Source organism: Meles meles, chromosome 5 (genome assembly GCF_922984935.1).
Source record: "Meles meles chromosome 5, mMelMel3.1 paternal haplotype, whole genome shotgun sequence".
NCBI classification, from domain to species: domain Eukaryota; kingdom Metazoa; phylum Chordata; class Mammalia; order Carnivora; family Mustelidae; genus Meles; species Meles meles.
The window spans coordinates 51,140,611-51,157,545 of record NC_060070.1 but is presented as its reverse complement, the minus strand read 5'-3'; the positions used below and the strand labels follow the sequence as shown (position 1 = coordinate 51,157,545).

The following is a 16,935-nucleotide window of genomic DNA, read 5'->3' as shown; positions in this document are numbered from 1 at the left end:
TCTCTCTCTGTCAAATAAATAAATAAAATCTTTAAAAAAAAATAAATAAATCTTAAAACAAAACAACAACAACAACAAAAAAAACAAAAAAAACTCACTGATCCCTGACAGAAAGGCAGAAAAACCTCAGAATTCACAGAAGAAATCCAAATGACCATTAAATATACGAAAAGTTCAGTTTTACTGGTAACAAGTCTAAAATTAAAGCGGTGAGGCATTATTTTTCATTTACTAGGCTGAGCAAAATGAGAGTGCTGGCAAAGGTAAGAAAAGTTGGCATTTATATGCTGTTGATGGAAATGGATGGGTACAATTTTTTGGCAATAGTCAAAATGTCAAATGTACATTCCCTTTGATCCAGACATTCCACTTCCAGGAAATTATTTAGTTGAGTAGAAATATCTAAGTAGGCAAAAGCTTTGTACACAAGAATGTTTACTGTAGTTATCAATGGCAGCATTGCAGTATTAGAAATAATCTTTATCTCCAATTCACTGGCTTAATAAGTTAAAAATTGAATGCATATACTATTCTCTCCTGTAAAAATGACATGTGCATATGTGTGTGTACAAGTATGTTCATATACACACACATATATACACAGAGAAAGCAGTGTGCGGTGTTACCTCTAGGACACAAGAGTGGGAGAAAGGAGGACTTTGACATCTCTCTTTATGTACTATCGTTATGTCTGGTAAAAAAAAAAAAAAATCACCTGTAGCACTTTTGTCATTGTCTAAAAAGCAGACCTGTGAAGTTTATGCTGCATTTGTGAACTGAAAGCTAGTCGGCAATATAGTTCAACTGTGTACTGACTACACACTGAAGATATTTTCATAAAGTATTCACAGGATACCAGCTATTTTCCTTTGGGTAAAAGTTGTCTTCAGCATGTCCAACACAAATTAAGGTACGTGTTATAATCGAAGCCAAAAACAACTATGAACAAGATTATTCTGTATATAATAAGCTGGTAAACGCAGTTGACTCACAACAGACTAGGGGACAATTACACGAGTTCTGAGCCCTCCACTATATGCTAAGGCCCCGAGGAAAAAATGGCCTTGTTTCAAGAGTCCTGAGCACTGCAGGTGCTACTTTCCATCTTAAGAGTCAAGTCTTCATCTAAGAGGAATCCCTAGAAGTCAGTGATCCTGGGATGCTCATGTGGTTTCCAAACTTCTCAGGAATGTGAAGAAATTAAAAAAAAAAATACACTTACAAAGTAATTTCTCTGTTCCTGGCTCTCCTAAGTCCCTCCAGAAAGAGGACCCCAGTATGGTTGGGATGTTTGTGATCTTCCCAAGTTCCTATGTTGAAATCCTACCCCCCAGAGATGATGGTATTAGAAAGTGGGAAAGGTGGAGCCCTAATGAATGGGATTAGTACTCTTAGGAAAGAGGACCCAGAGAGCTCCCTAGACCCTTCCGCTACAGGAGGACATAGTGAGACGTCTACAACCCAGAAGCCAGTCCTCACCTAACCATACCGAGACTCCCAGTCTCCAGAACAGTGAGAAATAAGTTTCTCTTGTTTATAAGACACCCAAACTGTAGTATTTTATTACAACAACCTGAACAGACCAAGACAGGCTATGTTTAAAATTCAAAAGACCAGGTCTGAATCCTGGTTTTTCTCATTCCTGAAGGCATATGCATCTGAGTCCCTATTTCTTAGCCTAGAAAGAAGCTCTAATATTACCTATGCCACTTCCTTTCTCCAGTTGATGCAAGGCTAAAATGTGATCATGATGGGTAGAGTTTTCAGAGTGGTGAAGTCTTCAACCAATGGGAAAGTATTTTAGTAAAATGTGACTTAGTGTATTTTGAAAGTGACAGATTTTCTTTTTTTTTTTAAATTTTATTTGAGAGAGAGAGAGAGAGAAAAAGCGCACAAGCAGGGGGAGCCACACAGGGAGAGGTAGAAGCAGGCTTCCCACTGCTTGATCCCAGGGCCCTGAGATCATGACCTGAGCCTAAGGCAGATGCTTAACAACTGAGCCGCTGGGCACCCCAAAAGTGACAGATCTTCAAGGATCAGCCCTAGTTTGTGGTTTTTCATCAGCTCTGGTTTAAGAGAATTCTATTCTGTTTATAAAGACCTTCTAAAAAGTAGTGTTTTATTAAGTTTATTATATGGTGATCATTGCTGACCACTTCTGGCATCAAGTGTTTTAGATGTAGTCCTTCCACGCCAGCACTCATAGATGGTTTTATTAGAATAATAACATTTGTAAAGGCCCAACAATTAAGAAATCATCCTATCTGACTTCTTAGAGATACCATTATGGCACAAACTGTAACTATTCTTCAAGTCTTCTGCAACAGCAAAATGAAACCCTGCCCAAGTTTAGTAAAGACAGTACTAAGAGGCAGGTAATTTGCAGGCAAGAAAACCTTTTATTTTAAACCACAAATAGTCAGCAGGTGGCCACAACTATCCATGTTTCATTAAAATCACAAAAAACCTAGGTACAAAAGCACCACTGATTATTGCTCTAGAAAAACTGCGTGAAAAATTTAAATACGCACAGTAAAAACACCACAGTTTGCACAGGACTCGATTTTTAAAGCAAACGCATGGAATGCTGAATCAATCTTACACACAGCTTCCAATATCAAACTGATATTTATTTCACTTGAAGATGATGGAAATTTCCAAAAAGCACAACCATGAGAAGATAAAATGTCCGTCCTTATATATTTTTGTATGCCAACTAGCAGAATCCTAAAAAATTAGCATTTACAAAATACCCGGTAAAAATAGCTTTTAAAAGTTGCCCCGAGAGGTACATAAAATCAGCCCCAATTTTTCACGACAATTCATTCTCCCTTGTTATCTACAGATTCAGTTTTCTGTGCCTGTGGAAAAGAAAGGGGGAAAAAAAAGAGAGACAGTTACTATTAAAGCTACTAGAAGCCAAAGAAAAGTCTACCCAGCCAACACACACGCTTTGAACATCCGTTTTTTAGCAGTTCTATTGCAAAACCTAGTTCAACTCTGGGTGTAAAGCAGACAAAGCAGGAATACAGTACGCAAACACTCTGCCGCATTTATTGCGTTCTGCTTTTCAAATGGCCACAGACGTTTACCTGCAAGCGCCCACTGTTCATGATTAAAAGAAAAACACCACACTACTATCTGCTTCTAGTCACTGCAAACATGCAGAATTTCTACTGTACCCTTAACTCTCACTGTTTCAATCTGCCCCTTTACTGACAGTGTGCTGGGTGGGGTACCTCTGGAGGTTGAGACATTAACAGTTGAGCGAGAGATGTGGATCTGCAATAACATTACGGGCAATAAAGAAGAGACATTATGAACGTGCTGTCACTGGCTGAAGCACTGAGCAATTTCTGTTAAGACACTGAGTCAATCAGCGGGAGGTAGTCATGGCAAGTACCTCTTCAGCTTTAGTTTCACCATTTTCAGATGGTGCAGTACCTTCCTTTCCAGCTTCTTGCTTTTCCTCCTTCTTCCCTTTAGCACCTTTGTTAATCTTTGTTCCCGGTTCTTTCTAACAGAGGGTCAGAGCACAGGGAAACAAAGCGTGTTAGACGGGGTATGAGGTCAGGGAAGATCCGTCGGCCTCGCCCAAACACGAGGCAGAGCGCAGCCACGGCCAATATCGTGGCTTGCGGGGGGCAGAGGGGAAGCCAAGTCTGCAGGGCTTCAAGTGAGTCACACTGAGGCCCTGTGAGAATGTTAAAGGGTTGCTTGGACGGTCCACTGACTTTCTCTTCTGGGGAAAAGATGAGGCTTCTCCTCATGCCTTTGTTCAGTGGGCCTCCTCTCTTGCTACAGAGAAGGGGTTCTTCGGTCAAGAGCAGTGGCTGTGGGAACGGAAGGATGAGGCAGAAGCTGGGGAAGGAGCCAGCAAAGAAAAACCCTCACGTGAGGACGTGGGGCTCGAGGGACGAGAAGGCTGAGAAAATGATTGAAAATGAAGCCCCATGTGAAGAAAAGTTCCTCATTTTAAGATGAAGCCACAGAAGTGAGTTCTGTTTCAGAATCATCTACTCAATGCCACGAATACATGTAGTTTCTTTCTGTTTCTTTTTTTTTTTAAGATTTTATTTATTTATTTGAGAGAGTGCACACATGAGAGACACAGAGAGAGAGAGAGAGAGAGAGAGAGCGAGCATGAGTGGGCTGAGGGGCAGAGGGAGAAGTAAAGCCCAATGTGGGGTTCCATCCCAAGACCCCAGGACCATGACCTGAGCAGAAGGCAGAGCTTAACTGACTCAGCCACCCAGGCGCCTCCCCCAAATACAGATAGTTTCAAACAATTCACAACAGTGCTCTGAAGGGCAGAGCACAGAAAAGCTCTTTGGGATAAGTATCTTAATAATTCTGGGCTTGTCTCCTCATTTGCAAAACCGGGTATGTGTACCTACCTCAGTAGGACTGACGTGAAGGCTTCATAAGAAAAGCAATTAGAACAGGGTCTGGCATAGTAGAAGAGCCACATAAATGTTTGCGGATGTTAATTATTTGCTAGCATTAATTATTGTACGATGAGTCATCAGACTAGCCTAAGACCAGTTAGTTAAAGGAAGTCAGGACCCCTCCCCCAGCCCCTGGAGCTGTGGGCACCTGGATGGCCAGGGTCCAGCCTCATGCCTCCCGAGCCACCATGTGAACTGCGTGCTGCTACCAAACCCCTCTTGGACATGAGGCTTCTCGGAGCAACACGCTCTGACTTCCTTCGCCTTTAATGACCGAATGAGAAATACATTCCTGGTACAGCATAAAACTGTGCTCTATGCCTTTTGAGAAAGACTGTTAACAATGGTGACACTTTTCTAGTTGTACGTTGAGCCTGAATTGGTAAATGTGATCTCTCCTTGGATGATTTTTAGATATAGAATTATAATTTACTCATTGTTTAAAAGGCCAACGTGGGGGAGGGAGCACCTCTTACCTTAGCAGGTGTTTTTCTTGGTTTAGGTTCAGGTTTGGGTGGAGCAGGTTTCTGTAAAGATAAATTAAATCACACAAATACTGAAAAAAGACACCCTCGGGACCAAAAGGAACGCAGCAAGACTGCAGAAGACAACAGTCCATTTTGACTATGATTCTGTTCACTTAAAAATATTTCGTTCTATTTTCAGCATCAGGTAATAGCATAAAGATCTGTGCATTTCATAACTATTTTCATCCCGGATTCTCAAGTGAACAGCAGGTGAGATTTAAAAGCCCACTCATTATTCCCAGTCCAGAGTAGCTCTCCAGGAACAGGTTTAAGCTTCCATCTCTGATGTCTCTGTACTTCCTTTGATCACAGCACAGTGGCGAGAGGAATGACTCAGGTCCTCGGCCAAATGACTCAATGAATTCAGTCATACTGGCCTTCCCAACAGTCGAGAAATCACAGCACAATCGCAGGCAAAGCCCATCCGGTAATGAAGACTGCTGCCTGTGAAGTATTTCAAAATCATTTCCACATCCTTCCACTTCTGATGTTGATTTCAAGTTCTGTAGCCAAGCTTCTTCCTATTTTCATCCTCTCCAATGCCAGCTCAAGGTGAGAGAAGAATCTCTCGCCCGCCCAGACACTGGGCTCACTTGCCCCTGGAGCTCTTTATTAAGAACATGATTATAATGATAGTGTCCACTGTTAGCATCCAAAGTTTAAGATTTTTCTTTTTTTTAAAGATTTATTTATTGATTTATTTGACAGACAGAGATCACAAGTAGGCAGAGAGGCAGGTAGAGAGAGAGGGGAGGAAGCAGGCTCCCCGCTGAGCAGACAGCCTGATGCGGGGCTCGATCCCAGGACCCTGGGATCCTGACCTGAGCCGAAGGCAGAGGCTTTAACCCACTGAGCCACCCAGGCGCCCCTAAGATTTTTCTTAAACGTAGCCGAAGAGTCCGCGAAGTGACTATTTTTCTCTTGATTGAGGTGGTTCTCTTCCCCATTGCCATGAGCAGTGCCTGTCCTGTGGCTAAGGTCCCCCGCATAGGGGGCTTTAGCTCTCTCTTGCTTTCCAGGGCTCCTAGACCAGGGTGCATGTGGGGACACTGGGGAAGATAACGGGTTTAAGCCTTTTGTTTTCTATAGCTATTTTAGGGCAAATATTTCTCTCATCAAACTAGAAAAAAATAAGTGTACTTTAGGAGCACTAAGGAGAAAGGTTTTTAAGCAGAAAACACTGCCCAGGGCTTCCCCCTCTGGAGAAAAATTCCTCCCCAAATTCCTCCCCAATGTCTCTAGGTGGCTCAGGTTCATAATTGAATCTGGCCCTGTTCATCAAGGGCATAAAGGAAAACCGTAGACAGTGCAATTCCAGAAGACTGGCTGTTAGACATGAATTTTCAAAAAAGAAAAAAAAAAAAAAAACCAAAACACCAGAAAACTGGATTTGAGAAGGAAGGGGTGTTTTCGTTACTCTAAATCTGTAGTCTGTTCCCCAAATACAGCAACTTGCAGAGATCCTACATTTTCGGGATTTAAAAAATTGTGTTATTTCAGGTTTTGATGTTTTGAATTAACATGTGTTTGTTTTCACAATTTACAGCAAATAATTTTCTTATATATTTTCTGTAAAAGAGACCTCTCCCCAATTCAGCACTCAAGTGCGTTCATGGGACAAGAAAGGAGGAGGTTCTACAGTCTGTGGTCCCACTGGCCACTGAGGAGGCTCTGTGTCAGCAGCATGGGCAATGATCTCAGTGGAAGGTGCTTATACTGCGCATTCATGGTGCTCAGGACAATCCTGGTTTTAAATTTTGGTTTTTATTTGACTTATGAGGTCTTTAATGGGCTACAGGTCCATGGACTAGAGCGGCTTGTTGTATAATGTATTGTTAACCCCAACAAAACTTAAAATAGAACTACTGAACCATGGTGAAAGTTAATATTGGACAGAGCACACCATCTTGAGGGGGCTTCCGTAGAATCCAGTTTCACTGTGTACCCACACATGTCTCAGCTCTTAAGCTTTCTGGCGGCTCTGACATCACTTCCTTAGGTTGCTAACACTGCCTCACCCAACCCAAACTTGGCCATACTTCTGAACTTGTCAGTGTCCTAATAAACATTTCTGCATTGATTTCCTACTCTGTGCCAGGCACAGGTGTTGGCCAAGGATGAAACCCACGCTTCACTAAAGGCCAAAATAGCTAGCATATCCTGGCAGCCAAGAAGCCAATGCCTTTCTTCCTGTATCTTAGTGTGCAACATGGGCTGCAGCTATTTTAACCAAATTCCTCCACTGGAGAGCCAGGCTGACCACCTGTCTCGGCAGAATGAGGACTGGTACGTTGGCAGGACAGCAAGGAGGAGCATGAGAGCCAGCAAGGAGCACAGCACAGTGAGAAGGGCTGGAGCACATTCATGGCCAGAGCTTGGTCATAGCCAATGATCTTAAGCCTTCTCTTTGCTCCAGGCCTCACCCACAGAGGGAGACTCTGAGTGGCAAAGTAAAATCATTACTTTTTCAAAGATTCTCTGGTTCTGAAATGAGGCTCTAGCACATGGATTCCGATAGCTTTTCGCACATTCTGATGGAAGCATGAGTCATGGAGACTCCGAATTCTTGTCCACTTGAGCACATCGTCTGTGGAATCAGAAGGTAGGACTTGACTTAATGTGCTTCTTTTGTTGCAGAGATCTAGCAATATCCAACAACTTCCTGGGCTTTATATTCTTGGTAATGGGGCTGGCTGTGTGACTTTTCACTGACCTGTCTGCTCAAGTGAACTGCTTGGCAACACTGGTCACGTTTGCTAGAAATTCTGACTAGGTAATTTCCAAAAAGGAAATAAAAAAACTCAAGGGAAATAACACCTTAATCTTCCTTCTGCTGCTTTGTCCTGAATGGAGGGGGAACATGGACTCATAAGAAGTAACAACAAGGGGGTTCCACAGTACTCACCGCTGACAATCTGGCAGACCGTCTGGTGGGCTACAAAGGAAATGAAAAAAATATGTATTCTTATTATACCCAACCAATTTGGTTTTTAAAAATTCATTCCTGATATCTGACTTTGTTGGAGGAGTATAATGGTGACTCCCATTACTGGGAAGCAATAGAAAAAGCCCAGAAAGAGCCATAATGGTATGGCTCCTGGTTAGCACAGTAAGACATATTTTGAGCACCCTGGGTACCATAATACTCAAGAGGAAGTTTTTAAAGATGTGTAGACACACTGTTCAAAGAAATGGCCTCTCCTAATTAAGGGTATTGTGGGTAAGAAGAAGAAAGGAAGATTAATTTAGGTTCCGACCCATAATCTACTTTTGTGATAAAAATGAACAACAGGAGCATTGAGGAGCTATTTAAGAACTAGTTCCAGTCTGACTCTTGTTCCTTACAAACAGAACTAAAACTTACACATTAATACAAAAAAAGACATATACAATTGTGTAGAAACAGAAATAGGAGTTCCCTGACTTGTTACTTTGTTTGAAAGGAGAATGAGGATAAATCTTAGGCAGTTAACAAGAAAGACTTTCTTTTACCTGTAACAGGTATTTATATTTATTTATTTGCTAAATGTATATGTTTAATTAAGGACTTAGAGAGAGTAGAAAGCCCACTAATCTTTTTTTAATAAAGATTTTAAAAAATTTATTCATTTGGGGGGGAGAGAGAGAGCGAGAGCAAGCGCATGAGCAGGGGGGAGGGTCGGGGGAGAAGGAGAAGCAGACTCCCGGCTGAGCAGATGTGGGGCTCCATCCCAGGACCCCAAGATCATGACCTGAGCTGAAGGCACACGCTTAACTGACTGAGCCACCCAGATGCCCCCCAAATTCATCAATCTTTTCTTTTAATTTGGAAGTTTAGAAAATTTAGAAAAACTGGGTTGAGATTGGCATTTTTCAGGAAATCTTTTTCTCTTCAAGGACGGTACAAATTAAGCAAATGAGACTGCAAAGAAAATTTAAAATAGCCAAACTGTTGTAGGCATTTCAGAGAGAAGCACACAGAACTAATATTCTCCTTACCATCAGCAAAAGATGGCTCCCCACGGGATTTCACATGCTGAAAGTACAACTGCCTTTCTTTAAAAGTGTTCCAGAAATAAATACTCCATACTTTTTGTCTGTTGTACTCACTGTTCTGTCTCTGGCAGAACACAGTGTACGTACCACCGAACGTATAGTAGATTCTCAAAAGGCTGTGCTGAAAAAATGAACTTGATCTTTTCCCTAATTCTTGCTGCCTTACGCAGACTTTGCCTCATTACAATAGCTTACGTGCTTCAAATAATTGTTTTAAGGAGGAGGTCAGCAGAAATGGTCAGTAGGAACCCACGCCACAACGGCAAGGAATTATGGAATTCTTGAAGCCGTGCTTAGGTCACTGCAGGTCAGCTGGTCAGGCCAACCTGGAAGAAATATTTCTTGTCATCTTCACGTCTAAGAACTTTCTTCCTGAAAATAGCCGGAGGAGGCTAAACTCATCTTTCCTTAAACTACAGAAAGAAATGAAGGGCCAGAGCCTCCGTGAATAATTTTAACCCTGGGGTCTCAAAGGAAAAATCAGAGTTGGACTTAAGAGCAGAAGGTGCAGAGACTAGGAGACGGCACCGGTGAAGGCAGCCACGATCTACTGCCTGCATGGGGTGAGGGTATGTACAGCTCGATGCTTAGTGCGGGAGGAGCGCCTGTGTCACATGCTCTGGAGGAAACAGCACGATGTCTGCTGGGTTACCACGGGTGCCTTCATGACAATGTACCCATGAGTCACAGGGAACCAGGACCCAAATCCCATGATGCCTTTCTCAGGAGGGTTAACTGCAATGAACTGAGTATCACCAAAGGAAAGACAACAGTCGCAGTTAAGCCAGCCAGCAAGTAACTCGTGCTTCTTCAAAATGCTCTCCGAGCATCCACGAATTACCAAACAGAACTCAACACCGATGCTTCTGCATGACCTCAAGAGCTGGCCCCCCTCTCCCCAGTGACACACAGTTGGCAGAAGAGGGCTCAGAAGGAGATACTCTGAGAGAAAAAATGGCAACCTCTGTTCAAGAGGGATGAAGGGACCTTATCTGACTCCCTCTCTAGCCACGTCAACGTACATGTACCTCCTCAGCCTTACCTCACTGTTCGCCTCATCTGTCTCGTGTCTGTACCCCTCCGGCATTTCTGTACCTCCAGTGCTTAGCAGGGGCCCTCAATAAATGCTGAGGTGAACAGAATGCATAAGCACCAGAAACATGTAGTAGTGCGAACTTGAGGGGAGCCTGGCTGAGACCACTGCTCACTTACTGTCCAGGTTGGGATCTGAAAAGAGGCCAAATATACTAACTACTACTTATTATTGCCTTCCTCTCCACCAAGTAGTGGTTCTGAGTAAAATCTTACAGAAGTGAGGCCAAATCATGTGAAAAATTGCCCCACTCTGGTGCTGTAGCTCCTTTCCTCTCCAGGTGAACACCTGAGCATACTGAAGAGGCAGACGTCAGAGAGCCCTTTGGGATTTCCAGAGATATTCCAATCCCAAGCAAGCACTATTTCACAGGGCCCAAAAGCTGTTCTGATCCAAAGGACTCCCTATCTTTTTATAATTCAGGCCCAGTATAAGAATTTCAAAATAAAAAGCCCAGGAAATTAATTCAAAAACAAGATCTGCCTCTCCAGGCTGTCTAAACCACCATCTCTAAAAAGCACATCTTTAACTGTAAAATCATTTTATGACTTTCTGTCTAAAATTTACCAGCTCTTCTTTCTATGCTATAAAAAAAGGACTTTTCTTGAATTTTCCTTTCCAGTAACCATCATAAGAGATTTTCTTTTTCACTGCAAACAGTGGAGGCTGAGACGAACCTTTCACTCAGGCAGCAGCATGGTTATGCATGCAAGTGTGTTCACCTTCCTAGAAAGTTCCACCAGCTTGCACAGCCTCAAAATCTATAAACGAATGGGCTGTATTTATTGGCTATAAAAGGGATGAGACTGCTATTCTTTCCTCCTTAAAGGACTAGAATTTTGGGGCGCCTGGGTGGCTCAGTGGGTTAGGCCACTGCCTTCGGCTCAGGTCATGATCTCAGGGTCCTGGGATCGAGTCCCGCATCAGGCTCTCTGCTCAGCAGCGAGCCTGCTTCCCTCTCTCTCTCTGCCTGCCTCTCTGCCTACTTGTGATCTCCGTCTGTCAAATAAATAAATAAAATCTTTAAAAAAAAAAAAAAGGACTAGAATTTTAAGTATTCATTTAAGACTCGGACCGTTGGGCAGGACAGGAAAAAAAAAAAAAAGACAAGAAGAATTTTTCTCAATTTGTTGACTGAATCCTTGGGAAAAGTGGCCAAAGGGTGGTTCTCAGAGGAGGAAAGAAGGCTTTCAGAATGACATGTCCCCGAGAATTACAGAAACCAGAAACGGGAGGGTTTGCCACTGCGGTGTATAGGTGCTGGGCACAATGAAAGTCTTCAATAAGCATTTGATTAAGTGATCATTCCCTGGGTTGGAGCAAATCCTGGTGAAGGCTACTCCAAAAGAGACAGAGTCTTTTACTTTAGCATCTTGGTTGCAAAAGAACATGGAAGTCTAATTTCACTATGACAAAGTTCACTGTGGTAGCTGGATTCTAGTAGAACCATTGGACTTTGCTGAATACTGGTTGAAACATATGGGCCACTCCAATGGGATTTGGAAGTCTGTTTATTTTTATAAGATTTCTTAATGCTCCTTAGCTTGACCATGTACAGATCTTCAAAATGGAGTTATATCGTCATAAACCCATCATAAGTTGAAAATATCATAAGCTGAGAATGCATTTTTTTATACCCAACCTACCAAACATCATAGCTTAGCCTAGCCTCCCTTAAATGTGCCCAGAACATGTATACCACCCCACAGTTGGGCAAAGTTATCTAACACAAAGCCTGTTTTATAATAAAGTGTTGAATATCCCATGTAATTTATTGAATACTACACTGAAAGTGAAAACCAGAATGGTTGTCTTGGTATAGAAGGGTTGTACATGTATCGGTTGTTTACCCTCATGATCATAGGGCTGACTGGAAGGTCACGGCCACTGCCCAGCATCACAGGGGAGTTTCATATCACACATAGCTAGCTTGGGAAAAAAAGCGTGGTTTCTACTGACTAAGTATTGCTTTTGCATCACAGTAAAGCCAAAAAATTGTAAGTCAAACCATCACAAGTCAGGGACCGTGTGTACTCGAAGACAAAAGCCAGAAGTCAAGTTGCTTTTAATTTCCAAAGACAAATGAGGAGCTAAGTAGAAATTAGCTTTCTGCAAAACTGGGAAGCGGAGAAAGATGGCTCTCGGAACCTGTGCTGGGGAATGAAGAAGACAGGAAAGTGGCACTGGATAACCAGAGTTATGATTACCACAAAAGTGGCATTAGGACAGAGGATTCTGAATCAGGACACTCAAACACCTTTCCTGTTTCTGCAATACACAAGTTGTGACATCTGTGGAAAATAATGTATTTCTCTCAGGACCTTGTTTCCTCCAGTAAAGCTGGAAATAATAATATATGCCTATTATCCAACACAGCATTTCTCTGATATTCATTATTCCCCTTCCTGGCTTTATTTTTCTCTTAGCAAATATCCAGTGACATTATTTCTTTCCACTAAAATGGAAGCTCCATGAAGGAAGAGATTTTGGCCTCTTCTGTTCACTGGTTTGGCACATTACAGGTGCATGATACATTTCTGTTGAGGAATGAATGTGCTCTGCCCTCATTTCAGGGTTACTGTAATTGATCAGATAAAATAATGAACATGAAAGGGCTTTGTAAACTGCCAAGTGTAATGCTTTTAACAAATTGTTGTGGTCGCTTATTGTCCAAAAACTACACTCTGCTCCACGCCTTTGAAATATCATGGCAGTGGAAGAGGATTTTCAAAAGAGGATCCCTCTTTATAACTGGTATCTATTCCCTATAGTCAAGCCTGTGCATATTCAATGACATAACTAGAAAATTCAGTCAATTCACTGGGGGGAAAAAATCAATCAATATATTGTCTGAAAGTTCTTACCCTAACCTACCAGCTAACTGACTGACCTTTTCACTTTTCAAACACTTATGTTGATGTCCTGAAGACAATTCCTGAGTTTTAATTTGGTTTCGGCTTAAATGACAGGGAAAAAGTTTTTTTCTAGGAACGATTTTTGCTAGCAGTAACAGAATACATATAATACAAAGTAAAATATTAAAAATAAAAATATAAAATATATAAATAACACAAATAATTACAATTCTAAGGCTAAAATAATACGTATAAGACAGCTATCTGGATAAGCAAAAATCTCTTACATATATTCTAACCAGCTTGATTGCTATGTAGAAGGATCAGAAAGACTGTTTACACTATCCAAGATCTATTGTGCGTAATGGTTTCTAGGTTTTCTGACTGACAGATCAATTTAAATAGCAGTTCCTCAGGAAAAATCCAAATGCATTTTGTGTCCAAATCTAAAAATTACATTAAGATTTGTTACACTTAGCCAACTGTCCTACAAATTACATTTTGCCGTTTTCAAGGAAATCCATGCATTTATCATTTTTTGGTTGATTCTAGTGTTTGTTCAGTAACTCGACATGGGACCACAAACTTCAACTCCCAAACTGTTAGACACTGAATGCTGGGTAAATGGATGGTGGGGCCTTGGCCACAGGCAGATTTGTTTGTTTTGCTTCAACTTTTTAAAGATTTTATTTATTTATTTGACAGAGAGAGAGAGAGACAGCAGGAGAGGGAATACAAACAGAGGGAGTGGGAGAGGGAGAAGCAGGTTTCCTGCCCAGCAGGGAGCCTGATGCGGGGCTTGATCCCAGGACTCTGGGATCATGACCTGAGCCAAAAGCAGATGCTTAACGACTGAGCCATCCAAGCGCTCCTGTTTTGCTTTTAAATTAATTATAGATTCTGTTCAAGATTTTCCATTTGGCAGAACACATTTCCTTGTACAAATTTTGTGGAGGGGTTCTGCCATCATGACAAACTCCTCTGAATTATTAAACCACAGTATGAATCACCCAATCAAAGAATCTGACCAGATACAGTTTGTCTCTCACATGACCCCTTTTAGTTTATAAGCTCAAGGGTAAGAGCTGCAGTTTTTCTACACACTGTAAAGCTCTGTGCAAAAGTGAATGGCTGTCATCAGAGTCAGCACCTAATCTGCCACTTTTTCATCCATCTCCTTTTAGAAGTTCATGATAATATCGTGGATGCAACCATCTCTCTCCATTTCTTAGCTTTTTGGAGGTTTCTGTACTTTAATACAGAGCTTCTTTGAATTGTTACCTAATTAATTATCCTAAGCTCTAAGAATTTTCTTTTTTAAAGATTTTTTAATTTATTTATTTGACAGAGAGAGAGAGATCACAAGCAGGCGGGGGGTGGGGGGGAAGCAGGCTCCCTGCTGAGCAGAGATGCGGGGCTCGATCCCAGGACCCTGGGATCATGAGCTGAGCTGAAGGCAAAGGCTTAACCCACTGAGCCACCCAGGCGCCCCAAGAATTTTCTTGATTAAAAAAGAACTTTAATATTTTGACATTTTGTGTGTCAAACATTACAACTTGTGTAAAGTTTTTTACTTTAGAGATGACTCCATTTAGGCCAATATTCAGAACCAAAAAAAGAAATTTATAGTTCACTCACTGGAGAAGAGAATATATTAAATCAACAGTCTTTCATTTCCTTGGTGTGAAAGGCAGACTTTGTTCTCCTTGATGAATTTACCTATTATCTCGCTCTTTGCCCAGAAGGAATTCTCAGTATCCACTCTAACAGATAGCACAGGTAGAAACATAAACAACACGGTAAGTGGAAAATGCCTCATCAGTGTATTCAACTGAAATTTACCTAGGCCAAGAGACACTCCACAGTGACCCTTTTATCTCTGGCTTATGTAGTCTCAACAACCTTACTCAGAATTGTATGCATTCAGATGTAGACAATCCTAACAATATTAAAAAATTCCAGTTAAAATAAATACAGGATGTCAAGGATACACTTACCTCCTGTTTAGTTACTTTGGATCCATCCTTGCCCTCTGTATTCTCTGGAGACTAGAAAGAAAATATTTCAGTGAATTGTATTTAAAAGGGAAAGCATACATTTGAGGCAGATTGGGGAAAAAAAAAAGATATTTCAATTCACAGGACCACATAAGTCAACAGATATTTTGTGGAGAAAAAGTAAGTTTGTAAGAGGAGACATTTTATACACACACACACAAACACACACAGCATTTATCTGCATAACTGCTCTAATTTTAACACCGGAGTGGTGCAAGAACTGATAGGAACCCCTGTCTTTAATGTGCACTCACCCTAAGCCATTTGCATTGATTTTTGATGATTCTATCACTAAAGAATAGGGACCCAGCGGCCAGAGGAAGTGGTGCCAGGAATCCACCACACGTTCTAATCGCTTTGTTCCCTAAGATGAGGCTGCTAAGAAAGCTCGGCCTGAGCACAAAAGCATATTTTTGTTCCATATTCGCCTCGCTTTGATTTCTAGCCCACTTCTTGATAGGACTTGACAAATGTGTCTTGATTATTATTCTTCCATTATCAACTCCAGCATCTCTACCGAACTCCCAGCCTTGGCAGGACAGCACAATGCCCTGCCACCCAGCTGACTTGTTTCCTGATTTTGACCCAGCCCCTGGGGCAGCACCTGCCCACGCTGGTGACAGCTCACACCTGACTCCTTTATGTGCGTACAACCGTGCATGCAACTGTGGGAAAAATATCCTTGGATTTAGGCGACATGCTGCAAATCCCAATATATTTTTATTGGCTAAAGGCAGTAGGTAAGATGAAAATGACGAAACTAATTAGAAAATTGAACTATTTCACATACTTTAAAATATATTAAGGTGGAAGGTGAATATTCAATCTCTACGACACAGGTGGGCAGAAAATATGAATAGAGTTTCCAAGAGAAAACATACAAAGAGAAAACTGACATTTAGCATAATGTTTGGCTTGAGCAAAATGAAACAGTTATGCGGTAATGCCTCATCTATTAAAATGAGGAAAAAATTTTAAAGATCATAAAACGCACTGTTTGGTGGGCCTTGGTGACACTGTAAATTAATATTATATTTTCAAAGAACAAACTGGCAATCTGAGAAAGACACACAGGACTAATCTTATATAATGATCCAGTAATCCCAGTTTTGGAATCAGGACTCAAAGAAAGGCTGTAGAATTACAGTCTTAGTTATGCTGTTTCTAATATGGAGTAACTGAAAACAACTCACATGATCAGTAAATAAAGAGAAATATTTAAGTAAACTATGTAATTATTAATTCAATGGGATTAAAAATAGTTAGGCTGTGTGAATACATAGAAAGTCCACATAAAATAATGCTAAATTTAAAAAACTGAGATTATAAAATAACATGTAAAACACAGATCAGAAGTAGATAAAGTCGTTTAGAAAGTCAAAAGCTTTTTTTCAAGGCAGACAACCTAGTAAACCTTTAATTTTCCCTGAGGGCTGCCTGGTACCCACAGTCTGTCAGTTCATCTCTCTCTGGAACCTGGCATGAATGTGCGTGGAGCGAGCCCTTCCTTCCTTCCTTCCTTGGAGTCCTCCCTCCCTCCTAGGAGTCTTCCCTCCTTCCTGCCTTGCCTCCCTCTCCCTTCCTTCCTTTCTTCCTTTTTCTCTCTCTCTCTTTCTTTCAAGATTTATTTATTTGAGAGACAGAGAGCTAAGGAGCATGAGCAGGAGGAAGGGAAAGAGGGAGAGGGAGAAGCAGATCCCCCGCTGAGTGGGAAGCCCGTTGCCTTTGCCAGACTCAATCTCAGGACCCTAAGATCATGACCTGAGCCAAAACGAAGAGTCAGACGCTTAACCGATCGCAACACCCAGGCACTTCAACATGGAGTTTTTATTTCCCAAATGAACCAACCATTTCCCCCTCTTCCCTGAAACCTTCTTTATCATGAAGTGAAACAGAGCTTCTCTTTTCTGTTCCCCACTC

At 41.5% G+C, this 16,935-nt stretch overlaps 1 protein-coding gene across 3 annotated transcripts in view; it reads right to left on the bottom strand.

Annotated features, from left to right (window-relative positions):
• Positions 1-2,379: 2,379 nt before the first annotated feature.
• The window catches only part of HMGN3 (high mobility group nucleosomal binding domain 3), a 31,959-nt gene continuing 17,403 nt past the window's right edge, over positions 2,380-16,935 (bottom strand). Inside the window, exons 2-7 of one of the 3 annotated variants that reach the window (XM_046004085.1) lie at positions 14,956-15,006; positions 7,881-7,910; positions 4,925-4,975; positions 3,404-3,517; positions 3,240-3,282; positions 2,380-2,861 (exon numbers count right to left, since the gene is read on the bottom strand). In XM_046004085.1, coding sequence (XP_045860041.1) covers positions 2,848-2,861; positions 3,240-3,282; positions 3,404-3,517; positions 4,925-4,975; positions 7,881-7,910; positions 14,956-15,006 — 303 coding nt within the window. In that variant the 3' untranslated portion in view covers positions 2,380-2,847. The remainder of the gene's footprint in view (positions 2,862-3,239; positions 3,283-3,403; positions 3,518-4,924; positions 4,976-7,880; positions 7,911-14,955; positions 15,007-16,935) is intronic. The other 2 variants (XM_046004086.1, XM_046004087.1) reach the window with 2 other exon arrangements.